This window comes from Periplaneta americana, chromosome 3 (assembly GCF_040183065.1).
Source record: "Periplaneta americana isolate PAMFEO1 chromosome 3, P.americana_PAMFEO1_priV1, whole genome shotgun sequence".
NCBI lineage: Eukaryota > Metazoa > Arthropoda > Insecta > Blattodea > Blattidae > Periplaneta > Periplaneta americana.
In genome coordinates, this window is record NC_091119.1 from 46,299,339 (window position 1) to 46,322,715 (window position 23,377).

Genomic DNA, 23,377 nt, shown 5'->3' on the forward strand with positions numbered 1-23,377 from the left:
TGACCATTTTATATATAATTCCAAAATATAATTCTCGTTTTCCTTTCATTGGTCTTGTACTGCAAGACTGCAGAACTGCTTCTTTATTTGAAAGTCATTGAATGTTGCCGTCTTGAAATATAATAATCCTTGACGCTACAGCCCATGAAGGGCCCAGACTGACCAGCCGGCTGCTGGCCTCACGTCCACATGTCGAAGTAGAGGTGGACGATCATCCAACCAGAATGGAGGTACTGTGTGGTTAGCACGATGATCCACCCAACCATTATAGCTGGCTTTCACAACCGGATTTCGCTACCTATCGTAGCTCCCCGAGTGCATCACGATGCTGGGTGGGCACCGGTCCCATACACTGGCTGAAATTTCATGAGAAAATTTCTTCCCCCATGAGGACTCGAACCAGCACGCATTCCGTAGCGCGAGTCTTAGGCAGGACATCTGAGACCACAACGTTACAGCACGGGACTTGAAATATGTCATCATATAAAGCGGTTGAAGATTTTCAACTCTTTCGCATTATTCTTCTTCTGATTTCTTTTCAGTGGCTTGAAATATAATTAAAATAATGTTAGAAAATGACTATTGATCTAAATGAGGGGTTGGAAAGCAATGGTGGATCATTAATGTTTAGGTGAAGGGTTTGGACTTTTTCCATTGCTGGTTGTCACAATCAAAAAATTAAGACAACGTTTCGAAGGGTGGTTCTCCCTTCATCTTCAGGTGGAAGGAAGGAGAGAAAGGAAAAAACCTACTGTTGCGATTGTTACGTACAGCTATACAGTCATACAGAATAGCTGTACGTAACGATTCCAACAGTAGGTTTTTTTTTATTGTGACAACCAGCAATGGAAAAAGTCCAAACCCCTCACCTAAACAAAAATGACTATTATAGACTAATTTGGATGTTTAATAGCATTTGAAATTAAAATGCGATAAATAAAATTAAAGATAAAATAAATTTGACAAATAAAATAGAAACTCACTATATAGCTTTCATATCATCTGCTTGATGATAATCAGGATCATATTTTTAGTACAGTATCTTATTTTATATTGTAGATTGCAATCGACCTCTAGGCGTAAGGGCTTTCTTTTTACAGTAGCTATTCAGAAATTCTCCCCATCCATAAAATACTTCTTTTTTTTATCGAGTTATTTTACGATGCTGTATCAACATCTCAGGTTATGCAGTGTCTGAATGAAATGAAGGTGATAATGCCGGTGAAATGAGTCCAGGGCCCAGCATTTGCTTGTATTGAGTTGAGGGAAAACCCCGGATTAATTAAAAGCCAATTATAAAATCTAGCTTTGAAACTATTGGTTGGTAACTTATAATATTGACTGGGAAGCTTATTATATAATTTCATCCCCATGACAGAAAAATTTATACTAGTTTTATGTAATCTACAGTATGGAATATTAATTTGTTCACTATTTCTAATTTCATGATCATGTATATTGGCTATTAATGAGTAATTGTCTATATTTTGTCGAATGTAAAGGACTAGGTCGTATATATATAAATTTATGACAGTTAATATCTGTGATTGTTTGAAAAGAGGTCGACAATGTTCAAGATAGTTTGACATAGAATTCTAATGGCTTTCTTTTGCAAAATCAAAACATTCCCAATTTTGCTACCATTTCCCCAGAAAATTAAGGCATATCTAATTATCGACTGAAAGAACGAAAAGTAGGCACATCTTAAATAATTTTGAGAAACACAAGTCACTAATTTCTTTAATAAATATATAACTCTTGATAATTTTGTGCATATATATTCGATATGTTTTTCCCATATTAAACTGGAGTCTATAAAAAGTCCTAGAAATTTGGTATAGTTTTGTATGTTGTCCTTCTTTATTATATGATTTAGGGTAAAAGTTATGTTGATAGTATTTTCTTGATTAAGCAAAAAACCATTAGATTCAAACCATAAAGCCATCTGTGATAGAATATCATTGGTTAGAGCATGTAATTCATTCAGAGTAGAGCTAGAACATAAGAATGTAGTGTCATCAGCATACATAAGTGTTATAGCTTTAATGAATTTAGGAAGATCATTTATTGCTACTAAGAATAGCAGTGGACCAATTAATTACTGGCCTTGTGGAACACCATATGTATACTGGAGAGACGACCAATTTTCGCCTATTGAGACTAATTGCCTTCTGCCATGAAGATAGGTTCTAAAAATATTTAGTGTATTCCCTCGAATACCATAAAATTCTAATTTTGATAAAATTAATTTGTGATCAACACAATTGAACGCTTCCTTAATCATAGACTTTTTGGATTTGAAAGGTATCCAAACATTCAGAACATTTTATCTCATACAAAGTATCTCTTTTCCTCTTATGTAGTTCATTTTGAGTCACTGTGGTTTTTTGCCTATTCAAATTGTGTATCTGAGTTGCATCTTTATCATTGTTTATTTCTAATTCAAGTTGAGATATATTGGTTCTAAATTTATTGCAAATACATGCATCACTTCTGAAATACCCAAAACTTATGCTGTACTAATTAAAAAAAATCAATTAATATTTCTTGTAGGACTTCATAGTATTTACAATGATAAGTCCTGTCAGGTGAGCATTCTATGTAGCACAGGAAGGCATTAGATTTCATTCACTCATTAATCTACTCCTTTCTACAGTCCACAGCGAACAGCGGATCAGTATAGACGTGTGCAGAGGGAGCTCGGCAGTGGAGAAATATTGTAGTAGAGGCATTGACGCCGACATCGCGTAGCAGTGTAATAATGGCGAAGAGTGAAGAAAATAGTCAAGCAGTAGTAAAACTGGAAGCAAACGTTGAAGAGATCTACAAGAAGTTGGAAACAAGATCCTACAAGAACCGGAAGGGATGAAGTAACATTAGGGACACCGAATAGAGGTTTGTCAGCGGGAAGAAGTAAGGGACAGAAAACTTATAACTTAAGAAGTTGGTGCATGAGTGGCATGAGTGACAAAACGTAAGAAAGTGACAAAGTGAAAAGAGTGATAGTGACAGAAAAGATGGTAAGGCAAGGGAATAATGGTGAAAAAGGATAAGATACAAGTAATAACCAGGGAGTGATAATAAGTAAGTAGTGATACAAATGTAATAAAGAAAGTGGGAATGGAAAGGTAATGAAACGGTAGAAACTACTTCGTCTGAAAATATACAGATTAGATTAATGGGAATTAGTGGTTAGTGAATGTTAGTGATTCAAGTGAATAAATAAGTTAACAACTATGGAAGAGTTCAACAAATATAAACAATGTTCGGACCAATTAATAAGAGATTGAGAGAAGTCATTGTTTAGTTAAATGAGATTAGTAAGAATAAGATAGATAACTATGAAAGGGAAGAGTAAATATAAGAAGAAGGGAGGGAAACAGAGGTGAGGGACGTGATAGAAAAGTGATCAGGGTCATTTATATGTAATAGCCGGAGGTTTAGAAAAAGCGTAAACAGAAAATCATGCATCCAAGGGAGTGATGGCACTGTATACAGAAATGTGAAGAGCCATCACGACCAATGTAAGCTGGTGGAATAAATATATCATTATCATATCATATCATACTCCTTTCTATAAGTAAAATATTCTGAGAACATCTCAATCCTCAACACTTAGACAAGCGTCTTCTGTAATTTATTTGACTCATGATCTGTATTCTTTTCGATGAGTTAGAAGTACATCAAAAAATTTTATTTTCTTTGTACTAGCACTCTGCATAACTATATTCTCTGTTATTTCTGATATCTCCATTTCACTTATGACTTAATTTTAAGACAACATCTGGAACAACTAACACAAGCCTGAAAGAATGTCCATGAAACAAGCTGCAAATAAGACCTTGTTTACTTTAGTGCAAAAAATAATCATTGCATTCTTACTCAACAGTGGAAAAGTAATGAAAATGTCGTCAGTGGCGCAGCCAACGGGTGGGCCTGGGTCCAAAAAAATTTGTGAATTTTTAGGTTTTTTTTTTTTACGGAAAACACTCAACATCAAAAATAAACCATGGATCCAGAGCAATAATTAAGATAAGAAGTCAAAAATGCGTTCATTGACACCTTATTTTATTTGGTTTATTTAGACCATGAACATAAACAAGGAACTTCTAGATAAATAGTGTTCCCTGTGAATATTAAACCAAAACATGTGTGTGACCTATATTCTAAACTACAGAACATAAGCATGGGTTTGGCATTCCAGGAACTACTCCAAGTTTTACAAATTATATGCCTACTGATCTGTCCCATCACGACTGCATCCGCAGAAAGGAATTTTTCTGCATCATGGCGAATAAAAACTTACACCAGGACAGCCATGTCAAGCACAAGGCTTTGTAATCTAGCAATTTTATCCATCGAGAGGAAGAAAAGTTGGAATTTGTTGAAGGACCCATCATCAGTGGTCAACAGATTCGTGCTAGGAAATCTCGACACCTCCACATCAACTTATGAAGCGTTTGTATGACCTGCATGATTGTTTATCATAATTTTGCATGTTATTCAATAAGACTTCCGAGAATGAGTTTCAAGAGAGTTGACGACAGCGCCACTGTCAGGTACTTTATAAGATCCTGTCTTGTAAACGCAGTACCAATCTAAGATAATAGCTAAACCATTACCTTTCTGATTATCCAAGTAGAGCCACAATAATTTTGGTGTCAGAACTGATCATAACAAAACTGATGACCGGTAGAACCAGCCATAACAACATGTTGGAAGTATCTAATATCTATAGTGTCAGTAACAAACTTAAATGATATGCAACAAAGATACTCACTTTCATGATTTTTCAGTCCATCTGCTTGTCCCTTGTCAACCAGCACTTCACCTTCCTTCACAAACTGCAATATGCCACCAAAGTGAGGTGACAAGATTTCTTCCACATATTCTGCACTGCGAGTTTGAACTGTTCATGGAAGCTTTCTGCCTCTTTAGAATTGTCCCAAGTGCGTTCCTTAATGCAAACATCAATATTTTACTTTACATTTGTTTATCAACTGTCAAAAGACAGGTCTGAACCTCATTAGTGACATCAATAAAGGTGCGTACACACATAGGGAGCGAACAATGAACAAGTGATGAAGCAAACTTTCACTGTTTGGAGCAACATACAAATAATCAGCAAATGGTCAGGGACCATTCGTGTTTGCTGGTTATTAGCAATAATGGTAGACGATTTATTACAGTAAGTGCAGCAGTTATTATGGGCTGTCTAACAAAAATGAAGTTGAAAAATAAAGGGTGATTGTGACAGATTCCACTATACAAAAGTCGCAATTGGTATAGAATTGAAGCATTGACTTGTTTAATTACTTACGTTAAATTCAGTGGGATAGTTTTAAAACTTCTGTTGAATTTCAGCAACAGACTTTGAAATGTTACTATGCAAAATAGGCTAACACTTTGCAAGAAAGACAGACTGGTGAGAAGCAATACCTGTTCATGAAAGATTAGCACTAACACTTCAATATCTGGCAACAGAGGATTCGTATACAAGTTTTATGTATTTATTCGAAGTTTCCAAACAGTCGAGTTCCATGATTTTTCCAAAAATTTCCTGGTCCCGATATAATTCAATAAGGTTGATGTGGGACTGTCTTTATAATTTTTGCCACCTCAGGCAACTAAAGAAATGTTGCCCCCTCTACATAAATAACAATATATGAAAATTAGTCAAAATGAAGATAGAGAATCGAATAATCAATATTCAAATGAAATTAATTAGTAAAAAAGGGAAATAATACAAAAGAAATAAAATTGAATATAACTTTAAATGTCAGTAATGTATTACAGTACATTCAGTGATCACCGCCCTGCTTTTTGTTGGATCTGAAATCTTCTAGATGGGCCTATTGTTTCACTCCTTGACTAGTGAAATAGTCTCTAGTTACTTCATTTATTGCTCAGAATGCTGGATCTAATTTTACTTATTTCATTTCCATACTCATCAGTCATTATTTTAATTACATGGGTGCTGATCAATACTGCCATTCATTTCACTTTCATTATCGTACTTATTGTTAGTTTAGAAGATGTATCACATAACAGTGACGATGTACTCACATCAGTTTTTTAAAGAATACCTCAGTTTCATTTTGAACAACTCGATTTTGTGTGTCTTACTACATAAGCACTTTTTGTTTCTTTTCTAATTATTTTAAGTTTTCACTGTTTTCTAAATTCAGCCTCAATTCTTTTCGTATCCGAACTTAATAATACTAATAACTTAAAACTTCATAATTTAACAACTGCAGACAGTCATTTTAAACATATAACTTGTGTACCAGTTCATTTCAACTGATGATAATAATAATAATAATAATAATAATAATAATAATAAAATGTCACGTATTTAACCAATAAGTTACCAATTTTTGCATAGAACAGGTATTATTTTTCTTTGAGATGTTATGAGCTGCCATGTAAAATTAAGTGACTTACAAGCTTTAATTATGTGACGCACATGTGAAATAAAGCCTTGACTGGTATATTATAATCAGATAACCTTACTACCTCTTATTAATTAGTTAATTAATTACATCCTGTTCGCATATAGTATAAAAATACCTATTGTTCGGAGATACAAAAATTAATGTAAAATGTTTGTCATAAATGCACATGTATATAAAATTTCTCAAATTTTCACAGCTTGAGTATGGTACTAATCCCAAAAATTTGCCATCCAGAGCCATGGCTCATGTTGACCCATGCGCAAATACGGCCCTTTGTTAATGACATCTTCTTCAATCCATTCCAGTTTTGATATACTAGTACTGGTTGATGAAATTAGGTATATTAACCACTGCGGTCTGCTGCTACAACAAACTACGAAAAAGTGACAAATCCCATCCACAGCGAATACCAGTTTCCTTTGATGTACTGACAAGCAATGGATCACAATACAAAGCAAACCAAATGACTGGTTTATCTTCACTGTACCGTCCACATGTTCCGAATTCAGTCAGCAAATGCATTTGTTCATTGTTTGGTCGCTATATGGGTTTAAAATTAGAGTTGTGGGATTTAATCGATTAATCTAATCGATTAATTGATCAATTTCTGTTGTAAGATTAATCGATCAAAAATATTTAATCGATATTCCTCTCTTGGAAATTGCTTACTTAAAAAGCACAATAGTACTGTTATTTTTTTATTGCAAAGCAGGTAGTGTAGGGAAAATCTTTGCACAAACACTTCAGAAAGAGATGGAAATATGAGGACAGTGACCTAGTCTACCTCTATTGAAAGTTGAAACACAATGCGAAACCCTTATTAAGTTTTATGGTTTTCCAAGAAAACTTCCAACTTCTTGTCAGCTCATCTTCCTAGCATATGAAATACATATTTTTCTGGGCTTCGTCTCCCTCATCCATTTCAAAATAGCCATGTCTACACTGTGTGCAAGTGAGAGCATAACTACCTTCTTCTCTTTTTAAAATCTGGTAATTCGATTACAACAGGGGCCAGTCTTCTGTTTCGACCGCTGTACTTTTGCAGTTGGAGTTTCTGTACTGAGTTGGTATATGAAGGTTGTGTGTTTAATTTGATAACTTACCTACTTACTTACTGGCTTTTAAGGGACCTGGAGGTTCATTGCCGCCCTCACATAAGCCCGCCATCGGTCCCTATCCTGAGCAAGATTAATCCAGTCTCTACCATCAAATCCCACCTCCCTCAAATCCATTTTAATATTATCTTCCCATCTACGTCTCGGCCTCCCCAAAGGTCTTTTTCCCTTCGGCCTCCCAACTAACACTCTATATGCATTCCTGGATTCGTCCATACGTGCTACATGTCCTGCCCATCTCAAACATCTGGATTTTATGTTCCTAATTATGTCAGGTGAAGTATACAATACGTGCAGCTCTGCGTTGTGTAACTTTCTCTATTCTCCTGTAACTTCATCCCTCTTAGCCCCAAATATTTTTCTAAGAACCTTATTCTCAAACACCCTTAATCTCTGTTCCTCTCTCAAAGTGAGAGTCCAAGTTTCACAACCATACAGAACAACCGGTAATATAACTGTTTTATAAATTCTAACTTTCAGACTTTTTGACAGCAGACTAGATGATAAAAGCTTCTCAACCGAATAATAACAGGCATTTCCCATATTTAGTCTGCGTTTAATTTCCTCCCGAGTGTCATTTATATTTGTTACTGTTGCTCCAAGATATTTGAATTTTTCAACCTCTTCGAAGGATAAATCTCCAATTTTTATAGTTCCATTTCGTACAATATTCTGATCACGAGACATAATCATATACTTAGTCTTTTCGGGATTTACTTCCAACCCTATCGCTTTACTTGCTTCAACAAGAATTTCCACGTTTTCCCTAATCGTTTGTGGATTTTCTCCTAACATATTCACGTCATCCGCATAGACAAGAAGCTGATGTAACCCGTTCAATTCCAAACCCTCTGTGTTATCCTGAACTTTCCTAATGGCATATTCTAGAGCAAAGTTAAAAAGTAAAGGTGATAGTGCATCTCCCTGCCTTAGCCCGCAGTGAACTGGAAAAGCATCAGATAGAAACTGGCCTATACGGACTCTGCTGTAAGTTTCACTAAGACACATTTTAATTAATTGAACTAGTTTCTTGAGAATACCAAATTCAATAAGAATATTATATAAAACTTCTCTCTTAACCGAGTCATACGCCTTTTTGAAATCTATGAATAACTGATGTACTGTACCCTTATACTCCCATTTTTTCTCCAATATCTGTCGAATACAAAAAATCTGATCAATAGTCGATCTAGTACGCCTAAAACCACACTGATGATCCCCAATAATTTCATCTACATATGGAGTTAGTTTAGTTTCATAAAGAAAAAAAAAATCAGTTTTCTGTGGTTTGTGAAAAGTGTAAACTCCATTATAATAACAATAATAATAATAATAATAATAATAATAATAATAATAATAGTTTTATTTTCCCTGGCAGAGTTAAGACCATCAGGCCTTCTCTTCCACTCAACCAGGATCTAATCACATACAGAAAAAATACATACCAGTATACAAATATGAACTTAAAAATAATAATAAACATAATTGAGTAAAAAAGAGAGATTGAATACATATACACAATCAGCATTAACTTTGAAATAACTACAATAAAAAAATATATATGTAATAAAAAAAAAGAGACTGAATACATAATCACAAACAGAAAAATAGATTCTAGTATACAAGTATTAACTTAAAAGAAAAAAAAAGAATTAATACATATGAATATAATCTCACAACTAAAGGAATAGTACAATTAGTATGATCAGCACAGCACGTGTTACATTGAGACAATGACAATTACCTAGATATTAGTGTTAATGGAAAGAAAAAAAAAGAATTAATACATATGAATATAATCTCACAACTAAAGGAATAGTACAATTAGTATGATCAGCACAGCACGTGTTACATTGAGACAATGACAATTACCTAGATATTAGTGTTAATGGAAAAATAAAGTAATGACTGTGTAAAATAATAATAATAATAATAATAATAATAATAATAAAAATTATACCTAAAAACTAGTTCTGTGCATTTAAAATATTTCTAAACAATCTAATTTTAAACAACTGAGGACTAAGACTACCCCTGATTTCCAGCGGCAGCAAATTCCATTATGTCATATGAGAATTTGAGAGGTAAACTTGGTGAAATGTTAGGATTTCGATCGTGGAGAAGTGCTTGACAGAAAAAAAAAAGTTTTTCGTGTTTAGTGATGCAGGAAACATTGTTACTAAACATAGAGCGGCACTTAATTCGGAGCATGTGAACGCACTCACATGTTTAAAATCATGGATGAAGGTGAGTCTTCATATTTTTTGTTATTTATGTTTGTCTCAAAAATTCCCGGAGAAATTGACACAATAAATTATAAGTCTGATAATAAATATGTTAACAAGTAATCAAAATAGTTGTTCTGTAATATAATGATACAATATATACAGATATACAACATTTAATACTTATGCTAATCACCTAACACAAGTTAAATTTAACAATAATTGAGTGGCTCAGTGCCAGACTTGCCTAAACCACAATTACACTGAAAAGAGTTAAAGTCTAAATTTGGACGTCATTTTTTTAAATAATCACATGTCAAAAGAAAATTATTTCTCTTTTACCGTAATCTAGTATATATCTAGTCCATATAAAAAAGTAAGTTGAAAAATATCATTAACCCAGAAATGTGTTAACTGTAAAACGAATGATAGGCAAGTTTAGCCCTAAAACAAATTATATTTCAAGCCCAAACATGTGGCATAGGCAATGTTAGGCAAGTCTGGCCCTCATAAAAAAATTTTGAAACCCAAATAAGTGTGATATGCAAGTTAGGTTCAAAAGTATAAGACATTAAAATCATTGCAGGTCAGTGGTATGATGACCGATTTATTGGACTAAGTTAATTAACAAAGTTACAAACTATAAATCTTTGGAACACAAAGAAAAATATGTAACTCTTTATTCATTATCTCTGTCAGTTGCTTCCATGTCTGGTTTGTTGAAACCTTCTCCTTCTACTTTCAGACTTCGATAATAATGGTGGCAAATTGGAGGTATATATTTGAGTAGTGACATTAAATCTTTCTTCTTCTCTTTCGTGATTGGCCGACCTCTGGAATACAGGAGGTTCAATTTCTGAGAAAAGTTTCGCGATTGGAGCCCTCAGATCCCTTTCTGTGCTATATCGACCACATCAAAACCTATGCACTCAGACACAGTGTATGTTTTGTAGAAAAGTTTCTTGGGTTCATCTTTCCGAAACTGTAACCATCGAATCTTGAGCCATTCCACTTTTTGTTTATTTTCTGGTATCTTTCTGTTTATTTCATTTTCTAAAGTATCTCAACTATAGAATAGTTCGCTAGTCATACGATGGACCTGAAATTTTGGATTTCTTTTCTTCACGTCAGCTATTACTCTTTCCCACTTTTCAGGAACATATACTTCTTCGTAATAGTGTTTAGACCTCTCGATGACTCCAAAGTCTATGTCACAGATATCAAAACTGTGGCCAGGAATGAAAAATTTTTAATTGATCACTTCAAGGGTTGGATGGTTTTGCAATGCGTAAGATAAGAAGAGAGCTGTTTTAATATTACGATTCTGCCCTCCACAGCTGTCACTATAGAGTGTAAGAACTTTGGTTGTCTGTGGGAGAAAATTGTTGATATGATTGAGAAGGCATGCCATTCCGAACTCCATAATCATCAAAGATGACAAAATAAAATGATAAATGTGGTGACATAAGCTGTAAATTTTAGCCAAACAACAACAATTATTCGTACTTAGCACTAAACTTGCCTAACCAACCTCATCAAGGGATTTTAATAGATTTGATTTCGTAAAATACTACCTTTAATTATGTTTCATACGCATGCAAATAGAGCTAAACTTGCTTACATTATAAAATATTAATTGAAAATATAAACGAAAATATCCATCAAAAATAGTGCCTAACCCTCTGCATTTCTTATGGGTTTTGAAAAAATGTAAGAGACAAACTTGCCTAAGCGTCACATTATATAAACTTAGCAAAAAATACAATTAAAAATAAGAAATCATCCATTAAAATATACTTATTACAAAAATAACTTACCTGATGAAGTCAGATCACCATAATTGGGTTGATAATCTTTGTCAGCATCACTGTTACCTTCAAACATATTGTGAATGGACTCCAGGTCTGACCTTCCATATGTCATGTTTGTTTGTTTGTTGCTTAGGCAACTACATCGCGTCACCTGGCGAATGAAATTCTAACTACTTACTCAAGTGGAAGCTTTTGATAGGTTAGCTCACAGTATAGAGAACATGCAGATCCATCTGGTGGAGGTTTCAGATAATACACCCGGTTTTGTGACATGCGCACTCAGAATTTGTCCTTATTGTATGTTCTCTATACTGTGGGTTAGCTGTGCGTGTTTTTTTTAAAGCGCTTCATGCCTTTGCACAGTATAGGGAACTGTGGCCTTTGCTGCAGCAAAATGAGGGTCGAAAAAAAGCGTAGGTCAACTGACTGCAAAATGGTGGACAATTAATATCGGCTTCTATTTCTGCCGTAATAAATTTAACCCTAAAAGAACCAAACATGTTAAATAATTTCGACTTCCATGATAATGACATGGAATTATTATTACTAGGCGATTTTGACAATAATAAACGTTGCAAGAGATCAAAACACATTCCGCCATGATGGATCGTGCAGCAAACTCGTAAAGCGAAGTTTTGATTTGCTGCACGCTTGCTACAACGCTGCTGCAGCGACCGTGAAGCAAATGTAATAAAAGAACGGTCTTGCTGCAGCGCTTTACGTCTTGCTTTAAAAAAAAAAACGCACGGTAGGCTCTGGACGCAAGTGCATTAGACAAATCCAAGGAGTGTCATTTGATGTTTTTTCACAGTCTTTTTGCCTTGTGTTGTCATCAGTGCAAGAAAAGTGGGATTGTAAATCCAGTGCTATTTGTTCTTAAATTTATAGGCTAAAAGTACACTATGGTATGTATATACCCTCGTATGAAAATGTAACACTTTTTAACAGCTGTCATGAGTTTAAGCTACTGGAGGCTTATGTGTAGTTCATTTATTAATCTAGAGGTACCTATTTCATATTGCAGGCTAGCGAAGTGGAAGAAACAATGAAGAGAATCCAATCCCATAAAGGTGTGGTCGGCACAATAGTTGTCAATTCAGACGGTAATGTATATTCCATACATTATTTCATTTGATTTGGGCATTTTAGTCAATCTTACCGGCCGTAATAGTTATTTTCTCTTATGGCCAAGTTTACCTAGTCTATGTAAAAATAATTGTGACAAGTAATCATGTTAGTGGGCTACTTATGACTAATCTGTCTTCTCATCAAACTTTATCTAACCGTAGGCCTCTTTTTTATCTAACTGTAGGCCTATCACTGACAATGAGGCTACTACTTGTCATCTATTTTCTCATCGAACCCTACCCAACCTTACCACAGACAGGTGGGTTATTGTCACACTACCCTATCTGCTTATCAACCCTACCTGTAACCTTGTCACGTCACTGACAGTGGAGCTACTGTACTTGTTACTAAGGATGAAGAGGAGGAGAGAGGAATGGAAGGATAGAGAAGAAAACAATGGTACAAGTGAATGTCAGGCCCATTTTTCTTCTGTTTGGAAGATAATTTAATACATTGATAACTTTACACTTTAAAATATTATATGGTTCTATTTTTTGTGTAACAAATCGATACCAGAGCATGTAAATTGGTTCAAGCGATTTTGCTAGATGGATTTTGTTAATTTGAGGTTAAGAGCGAGTTACCAGTGCAAGGATAGTTAATACATCGATCACAGGCTGAGAGACCGTGGGTGGATCATAATAGTAAATAGGTTATACAGGCCCAAGTAGCCATGAAGTGCCATTTCCAAAAGCCATGCACATATTGCTAACTACAAAACTATATGTTGTCCTTACATAGGCCCATATACTAGTGATGGATCGTTCATAACATTTCACTCCCTCTCATTGCAGGGCAAAACAACTTACCTCATAGGCTATTTGCTCTCCTCTGTTCCAAAACTCCAAACCTCCACCTCAGAACTCTCCTCTCAATGTACAATGATATGTAGCATGTCTAAGTTGCTTTGATCATGCACCATGGTACAAAACGAAGAGCAAAGTTTAAATTGCATTAAAGCACCGATGAGTGATGCCTACTTTATTCACAAATTCTGTTCTTAGTTAATAAGTAAATAATATCTACACACATTCAATATTTTATGCATTTTCACTATACACTGCTATATAACTAATCAGATCTGACTATGCAATATTTTTTTCTTTCTTTTAATCTAGAAAATTCAACAAGCATATTGTAAAATAGTTACGAACAGAATTCAATTTTCGACAATATTTTCCCAAGAACAGCTACAAGTATTACTTTTGCCACCAGGTGGCTGCATGGAAGGCTTAGACTCTCTCTAAAAAATTTTAAGTTCTTCACTTTGACTTCAGTTTTCTTCAAATCTAAGATTTAATTTTTTTTCTTTCTTGTTTAACTCTACTTAATGGTGACAATATAGATCTGTTTTTTGCAAATTTTGCAAAGCTATATCTATGTTTTTATAATAACATAAAACACTTTGAAGGACTATCAGAGAATTAGTAAGAGTTCGGTTTTTATTTTCACATCACTGATTTTCTTCCCTGTCACACATTTCTTTAAGTTAATCACTGTTACTTCACCAAATTCCTTAATAGCTTTCAAGTTATCACTGAGTTCTTGAAACCAAATATTTACCAATCTTTCCCTAACACTCTTGTTTCTCCCACTTCCCCATAAACCTCCTGGTATGTGACCAGAAACTCTATTGGCAAGTAATGAGAATTGTCCTTGAACAGGAAAACAGAGAATACAGTACCTCATATGGTGGAGATTCTTTGAGAACCAGAAAGCAATGGCTTGGATCATATGCTGATTTTTATTTTGGCCAATGTGGCCATCTGCAAAAATTCTGAAAGAAATTATTATCAGTGTTCATCTCAGGAAATTGGTGATGGCAGAAGATTGTCTTGTGAAAATTACACAAAAACTTAAAGTACTTAATGCTTAATGCATGTTGGGCACATATACCTCGCCAATATTTCATTTGAAGAGACTGAACCTTTTGCACATAAAAGGAGAACGTCTTATTAAAATTATCATTTGCTTCATTAATTTATAGAATTTAGCCTTTAATCTGGATGACCCATATTTAACTATTAACGGTAGCTTCTTCTTTATACTGCTGTAGCAACATTGATATAGTAATGCATTCTAAGGCAAGAACTGCATTTGTCACTTGCAGATGTTCCAGAGCCTACATTGATTTTTTTTATTAAAAAGTTTAGCACAAAAGGTCTTGACTTTCAGATCAGGTGTATCTGAGTTGTTACACATTTCGAAAAGCTAGTTTATACCCAGTTCACATGGTAGATAGAACCGTTTACTTTTACTTTTTGAATACTGGCTGTTGCTATTAGTTTTCAAATAAATCCCATTACTTGTTGCCTTTTTGCACTGTACTTATCGGATAGTCTCCTCTTCGCTTGTCAGTTACTCCTTTACCTGTCATAATCCCATTGGCTATTTATTCATTATACTTTAATGCCAAAAAGCTTCCTGAAGAAAGTAATATGTATTGGAATCCTATCACTAGCTGATTCTACCTGAAAAATATTCGAAGTATAAGTTAGATTTTTCTTCTTATGAACAATTTAGGAAAGAAATCACTCTTCATTGTGGCTCAGTAGATGATGATATGTTTATGATTTCTGAGAGCACTTTCGATACTTTTAGCAGGAGTCATAAAAGTGAATTGGTGTTGTATGATACTACACTGTAATAGTATTTGTTTTAACTTCGGTAACATCTTGGACTATCTTATGCTTAAGACTCTCCACGTTAAGAAGAAATTCTAGCCTCCTGTTTTGTTACTTTCTGTTGTCACATAGCAGATACTATATTTTTCGATTTGTGGAAGGCCGCAAATAGCCATATTAGCTGACGTGCCCTTTTTAAACCCCACTAACTCTAACTCCGGAGGTTACATTTGTTGTTTTATATTTGATTTTACATTGTTGACATTTTCGACTTTATACATCCCAATATTTAATAAAATTTTATTGTTTTTGAAGTGTGATACACAATTTATCTCTGGTGGCCTTAGTTTAATTATTTTATTTGTTCGTTTTGAATACCACCTAGGGTCGTAGAATTGCTCACTTTTATGATTCTGTACAAATCATCTTGTGTATACTGCATTTGTGTACCTCGTTTTACCGTGACAATGCTGTTTAATTCTTTTAGCACTCTGATTATTATATTATTTATGTCTTTGTTTTATTAAGAATTTTCGATAAGGGCACAAATAGCCATAGTAGCTGATGTGCCTTTTTAAAACACTACTACTACTACAACTACTACTACTACTACTACTACTACTACTACTACTACTACTACTACTACTACTACTACTACTACTACTACTACTCGATTTGTGGAGATTGTTGTAATGGAGCAGCAACAGGGCTCGGAAATCCTCAGTTGAGGATCCTTATCTTGATACCCATTAAGGAAAATAACAGATACATTCATACAGTTTCAGTACAGAGTTCATTAATTTTGTTTTATTAGTTGATCAAACTTAGTCACATCAGATTTAATAAATCATCATTATAACAATAAATTATTTTCACCTGTTTTCATACTCAATTTCCCTTATGATTTTCACGCAGAACTATGTTTTCTCCTCGCTAAGTATGGGGAAAAGGTATCTTGGGAATTGACGGTCACATAAAACTGTAACCCCTCTCGTCATTACTGCTGTATTCCCCTTGTCCCTTTTGACATAGAACTACGTCTTTCTCCTCATTAGATATGTTGTTGTTGTTTTCTAATGCCAGGCGTTTGACAATAAAGTCATTTGACCTCTTGCACTCCAATATTTTTCAAAGATATTATCATGACCAGCCAATGAAGCACAGATTTTGAGGTGTTCCGATTCCATTTCTTGGTTTGAGTTGCACAATGGGCAGTTAGGGGACTGATATATTCCAATTCTATGCAGGTGTTTGGCCAACCAATCATGGCCTGTTGCCAATCTAAATGCAGCTACAGACGATTTTCGTGGTAAATCGGGAATTAACTGTGGATTTTGATGCAGAGAGTTCTATTTTTTCCATTGAGATTGTGTTATCAAATTTTGTTTGTTGAAGTCTAAGTATGTAGATTTAATAAATCTTTTCACAGAGTAATACGTAGATTTAGTAACAGGTCTGTAAGTAGCAGTGCTGCCCTTCTTTGCTAAAGCATCCGCATTCTCGTTTCCCAGGATTCCACAATGGGATGATATCCATTGGAATACAATTCTTTTATTGAGTGATATTAATTGAGAGAGCATTTTAGTTATTTTTGCTGTTTGAGATGAAGGTGTGTGTTTAGAGACTATTGATAGAATAACTGCTTTGGAGTCTGACAATATAACTGCATTTTTAAATTTATTGATGTGGCATAGAAGATTCCTGAGACTTTCACTTATTGCAATGATTTCTCCATCAAAACTTGTTGTTCCACACCTAAGAGATCTATAAAGTGAGAAGAGACAACACGTAACACCTGCACCGGCACCTTGTTCCCTGGAGATCAAGGATCCGTCAGTGTATAAATGAAGCCAGTTTTGTGGAGGGTACCTAATATTAATTGTCTCTAAAGACAATTGTTTTAGTATTTACTTCTGATTTTAGTATTTCTTCTGTTAAATTTAGATTATATTCTATATTTAATAGAGTTAAAGGGTTTGGTTTAATTTGTAGGTTTTCTTTTAAATTCGGGATATTGATTTTCTGTTTTAATTCTTGAACAATGGATATGAAACTTTTTTGAGTTTTCAATCTACAGAGAGGACTGTATGGATGCCAATTGTTTCTGGTAATCTAATCATTAGATATGGGGTGAGGGTAACTCGTGAACTGCTCACATAAAACGCAACCCCCTCCCTCGTTCTCCATGTATTCCCCTAGCTTTCACAATGTTCTCCTTGTCTTGTCCTTTTTGTGTTTTCCATATTCTCATTATTCCCCTTGTCATCGTCTCTGCTTTGTTCTCTTTATATTCCCTTGTATACTCCTTGTTCTCCCTTTATCTTCATATGTTCCTCCTCTCATTTCTCATACCATCCACACGTAGTTCCATGTAAAGATATGCAGCATACATAGTAAAACAGTGCACCTGTCGATTTTTTCCTTTCCAACTATCCCAAATTCACACTCTATTATATTATCCATATTAACAGAAAGACTTCTTACGAACAACAAAACAGCAGTTCTAGGAATGAAAACACATTCCAGTAATACGTAGAAGTCCACACCTGTGGAGTAACGGTCAGCGCGTCTGGCCGCGAAACCAGATGGCCCGGGTTCGATTCCCAGTCGGGGCAAGTTACCTGGTTGAGGTTTTTTCCGGGGTTTTCCCTCAACCCAATATGAGCAAATGCTGGGTAACTTTCGGTGCTGGACCCCGGACTCATTTCACTGGCATTATCACCTTCATCTCATTCAGACGCTAAATAACCAAAGATGTTGATAAAGCGTCTTAAAAGAACCTACTAAAAAAAAAAAATACGTAGAAATGTTGATAAATTGTTAATTGTTCCCACAGGTATACCCATAAAGACTACCATGGACAATACAACTACAGTTCAATATGCAGGATTGATCAGTCAACTTTCTGACAAAGCAAGAAGTGTAGTAAGAGACTTGGACCCCACCAATGACCTCACATTTCTTCGCATACGTTCCAGAAAACATGAAATAATGGTTGCTCCCGGTAAGTTTTCTGGTAATTCTTTCGCTGGATTGAATAAGTAAAAGTATGTCGTCAACCATTCACCCCTAGAATCAACTATACAATCCTGTGATCCTTAACTTGCATATTAATGTCTTTTATGCATCACGTCTTTGTCTTTAATAACATCAAACAGCAAACCAAATATGTTTTAGTTGATTCTGTCTTTTCTAAAATCGCTAAATGTTTGTTAATTTTATTGCAGATAAGGAGTTCATTTTGATTGTCATCCAGAATCCAACAGAGTGAGTGCATCTATATTATATAAAGTTGACTGTGATTTAACTTTCAAAGAAATGCGAAGTATGTTGCTTAATGTTCTCTTGTTTTTCTGTCTGTAAGCATTTTTATTTATTCAATATGAGTTTCAGTATGTTAAAAATAGTGTAATGCAAGCTGGCAACTTGAGGTAATGAATCATCACATCAGTTATTGCTTATACTGTGATAGATTAAAAAGATTACAGATACTGTAGGTTTGAAATAATACACACTCATTGCAGTAACAAAATAATATATTAAATGTTTGTGTATACAGTTCCAAAAAAGTACAGTTTTTATCACATCTAATTTCCAACGTGAGATGTGTAGGAGTATATACAATATTGCAACACACAGCCTTAGGCACCAAATATTTTATACAAAACTATTGCAGAAATATTCCATTATTTCATCGTCTTTGGAATACTAAAATGTATATTAAAATGTAGTTACAAATCTAATGCACCATATAACTTTTTGTAAAATAAACTACAGTTCCATATAACGTAAATAATAAAGAAAAGTTCAATTATATTGTGTGTATGGCAACTTTCCTTTCTGCAAAAGCATTTCTTATAACTGTAAAAATGTGGCATTAATATCATACTCGAAGAGTATTATTATACAGAATGTTTCTTAATGAAGAACACCAACATCTCTGAGTAATGTGAACAATGAATTACTATCATTACATTAAACACTTCCGTAAGAAACATCCTGTCATATCACTGTACAATGCCTGTACCAGAGGTAACCAACTTGTATGTTTGTTACTCGTCATGCTATTCAGTATATTTTATATACATACAATATTTATATTTATTCTTCAGCACGATGCTGCAACAAAAGATGAAACTCAAGCTGTGTGTGCTAAATGTTTTGATTATGTGAGTGTGAGTGATAACACACAGAGCACAACTATCACCCACATAATTATCATTCCAAAGATTGTATTCAATGCCAATGTTGTTCTCTTTACTCGAGAGTGCACACACTGCTTTGTAAGAGCAGCTGGGTTGGTCACCACTGGCTTATACCATGATCCTCAATGAGTGCAATTCACACTTGTGTGAGATATTATATTAGGGCTGAGATGCACAAATCAGAGAATTGAGATTACAAAATCCAGAGTATTACTTTTCCTAAAGCAGGCACCATCAGCCTGTGCTCTGACTGGAAAGTGCAGCGAGCCTTCACTCTAGTACTTTGTGATTAAGTGTGAATTAGAAGAGGGAAAATTCCATAATTTAGTTGACACTATCCAAGCCATTGCAGTTTTCAGAACACACAAATGTCAAGGAACTCTATGGCATCACACAAACTAGAATATACCAGTAGAAAATATTTCATATCACAAAAATCTGTAAACAAATAAACTACGATATTTTTTATTAGTAACATGAAAAAACGTACATGCTCTAAGAGAGGGTGATTATGTAAAGTCACTTTTTGAATTACAGACGTTCAAGAATAATGATGAAAAATTGTTGAGAGGAAGGCTATCTGGTATACAGTCAGTATTTCACAATTTCGCAGGATGCGTCAGGGGATCGAATTTTGGCCCCTTTCATTAAACTGAACTATAACTATGTTTTCCACTTAAAGTGCAAGATGACTGATGGGTTGGGAAAGCAAGATTGGTGGTTAACATGCAGTTAGAACTGGCAATGATAATATCCATTTCATTTTGCACTTCGGCACATTAAGGTGACTCCTGCTGTCAAAATACAACTTGAAGTTCTCAATCAAAGACTCGCTGGAAATCAGGCATAAGAAAGAACTACAGAAATGCACATATCCTTGCCCGTGCACATGCCTGTGTTTCAAACAGCATTTTGCTCAATTGGCAAAATTCTCAAGTAGCCATTATAATATTTCTTTGTTAGCACACAGTGTGTGGTGCTTTTTCTATACAACATTGTATTCAATGACAATACTCTGTATTATTAATCTAGCCGAAATTTTGGAAATAATTACCGACTAAAAATTACAGCTGTGATTAAAAAGAAAGACTAGGAGCTTGAGTGGGAGAATCTATATAGAAAGTTGGAAAACAAAATTTCTAGCATATCCTATAATTCAAGTAATTCACATCTTCCATGTCTTTTCATTTTTTTCTTATCAGACTTTGAATCACAGGCTGCATTTAATAGCAGCTTCTTAACCTCATTCCATACAAGAAGACTCCACATGTTCGCATTTGAAAATGAGGCATGCATCAAAATGTATGGGGCAATGACAAAAGACATGTTATAACAGATAATTTTATTATTTTAAACTAACAACCTAACATAAAGCATCAAATGGACGCGGGATTTTTTACAAGAATGTTTCACAAGGGTTTCTCTTTTTTATGTTTAAGCCTGAATTACCGAAAACTGGCTAGCCATTATAACCTATGTTATTACTGTCTCAGGACGTTAACAACATGGAATTTAACACAGCACCGACACCATATTGTAATACAATAAATCTGTGCTTCAGTGGCTGGCCATGATAATATCTTTGAAAAATATTCGAGTGCAAGAGGTCAAATGAATTTATTGTCAAATGCCTGGCATTAGAAAACAACAACATATTGTAATACAGTACAAGGAGCGAACAGTAAAAGGAACTGATTGACCAACCACAGTTTCCTTCTCTTTGGGTTAGGGTTCTGAGTGGTGATAGCCATTACACAATCTTCTTGTTATGTTATCACACCTCATTGAGAACACTCCATTATAGATTCCGCCTACAAACCACTTTCTTTCTTGACAGCCATAATTAGTTTGCCAATAAGACTTCGAAAATATATAAACAGGTTGTGTTTTCAGACAGGGAACTAATTAATATCGTGTTCTAGACCCATAAATATATTCTTTGTCCCACAGCCAATAGGATGGGCTTCAGACAGGTGCATTTGTTTATGTACGCAGTTTTCTTGTATGGAATGAAGATTAGCATAGTGTTATGCAAAGAATATGGATTCGTTGTACTTAACTCCTATGAAATATAATACGATTAGATTAGTCTTTTTAATACACTTATTCAAGCACTGGGTTTTGTTATCTAAACAGGAACCAAGAATCATTATAAATAAAGGCGAAAACAATGGTGGCTTATTCAGAAAAGAAATAATAGACCATTTCCATTGTTGGTGTTGAATAAGATTTAACAGCGAAGGTTGGTTTCCTTCGTTTTCAGTGAAGTAACAGGTGTGAGAAGAGAATTCTATTCATTGGAGTCAATATAAACAACTAAATCTTCTCATATATAATAGTCAAGTCATCAAGTGGATTTTGCCATTTGTAAAGATTCCAATGAGTAGGATACCCTTTTCACTCGTTTTTCTTGTTCAACCTTGGAAGTGTTGTGAAATTTTATCACCAACAATGAAAAAAACCCAAATTAGTGCTCTTCTGAAGAACAATGAATGTTGCTATATAAATATTGAAATAAGTAATATTTATCATCCTGCCATGTGTTAGTCCTAGAAGAACTGTTACAGTCTAAGAAAGGGCTAATATGATATTCAAATCACGTTATAATAAGTGAATTTAATAAATAATTGTACACAGTAAAGAGTGATCAAGTAGAAAAACATCTACTTACAACATAAGAGTATGAAAATTAAATCATGTTATGTTTTAGAAGAAGTATAACATACATAAATAATAATTGTTGTAATACAAAAATAAACAATGAAACAGTATTCATTTGGTCTATCTGCAATAGTACTGACTGCAGTAGCGAATTATCTTTTTAAATTAGGCGTGTACAGCATGAATACTTACAAATCTTGAGAACAGCAATAGCTTAATAGATTCATATATTGCACACATGAAAAAACTAAATTATATAACTGGGGCATATCTGACATGAGTTTCACAAATGTCACTTTCCAATAGGATAGAGAAACTTTGAGAATGTCCAATGAAAACTTGCTGATATTGTGCTTATACTTAAATATAATAAATAGTTATTTATACACAGGCTGACTCAAAAGGTTTGGCCAAACTTGCGAGTGTCTACAGAGTTCTAAGCAGAATTAAATTTAATAGGAACCTGTAATATAATAAATAGTTATTTATACACAGGCTGACTCAAAAGGTTTGGCCAAACTTGCGAGTGTCTACAGAGTTCTAAGCAGAATTAAATTTAATAGGAACCTGTATCTGCTGAATTGAATCTGCAGGAAGTAGGACTGACAGCCCTACTGTTACTTAGTCCTGAAAGTATCGTATAGTGGGAGCCTTCACATGCCACCACCATAAGGACCCTGCGGCTTATGATGGGAAAGCTATTGGCAGATTAGAAATACAAATACCAAAATGATATACACAATATTTCTTGCACAATTTTATCGTAACAAAAAAATCATCTGATACAGTTAAATTCCTGCCTTTAAATGAACAATGTTTCTTCGGCAGTAGAAAGATGGTGAACTATGTTCTAATAACGATTGTCATGCTTTACGTAGTAAGGCACCTCAATCTGTCATGAATAAAAAAGCAATGGTTTATTTAACGACCTCGCAACTGCAGAGGTTATATCAGTGTCGCCAGTGTGCCGGAATTTTTGTACTGCAGGAGTTCTCTTACATGCCAATAAATCTACTGACATGAGCCTGTCGCATTTAAACACACTTAAATGCCAACGACCTCGGCCAGGATCGATCCCGCAACCTCGAGCATAGAAGGCCAGCGCTATACCAACTGTGCTACTGAGGGCAACTGTCATGAATATGAACTCATG

The 23,377-nt window shown here is 34.6% G+C and overlaps 1 protein-coding gene and 1 long non-coding RNA gene across 2 annotated transcripts in view; one reads left to right on the plus strand and one right to left on the minus strand.

The window, feature by feature from the left end:
* LOC138696003 (uncharacterized) overlaps positions 1 to 11,796 on the minus strand; it is a 37,688-nt gene extending 25,892 nt beyond the window's left edge. Inside the window, exons 1-2 of the long non-coding RNA XR_011331210.1 lie at positions 11,613 to 11,796; positions 4,781 to 4,957 (exon numbers count right to left, since the gene is read on the minus strand). This is a non-coding gene — a long non-coding RNA (uncharacterized lncRNA). The remainder of the gene's footprint in view (positions 1 to 4,780; positions 4,958 to 11,612) is intronic.
* Positions 11,797 to 12,339: 543 nt separating this feature from the next.
* robl (dynein light chain roadblock) lies at positions 12,340 to 19,174 on the plus strand. Its single transcript, XM_069820470.1, has 4 exons — positions 12,340 to 12,511; positions 12,631 to 12,709; positions 18,195 to 18,362; positions 18,586 to 19,174. Exons 1-4 carry the CDS (start codon positions 12,509 to 12,511, stop codon positions 18,627 to 18,629), a joined length of 294 nt encoding a protein of 97 aa, XP_069676571.1. The 5' UTR covers positions 12,340 to 12,508; the 3' UTR covers positions 18,630 to 19,174.
* The last annotated feature ends 4,203 nt before the right edge of the window (positions 19,175 to 23,377 follow it).

What these genes read in the sequence shown, in the direction of transcription:
- robl (XM_069820470.1), top strand. An exon ending in AATAGTTGTCAATTCAGACG is followed by an intron (nt 12,710 to 18,194) that starts GTAATGTATATT and finishes TTGTTCCCACAG; the next exon opens with GTATACCCATAAAGACTACC. An exon ending in TGAAATAATGGTTGCTCCCG is followed by an intron (nt 18,363 to 18,585) that starts GTAAGTTTTCTG and finishes ATTTTATTGCAG; the next exon opens with ATAAGGAGTTCATTTTGATT.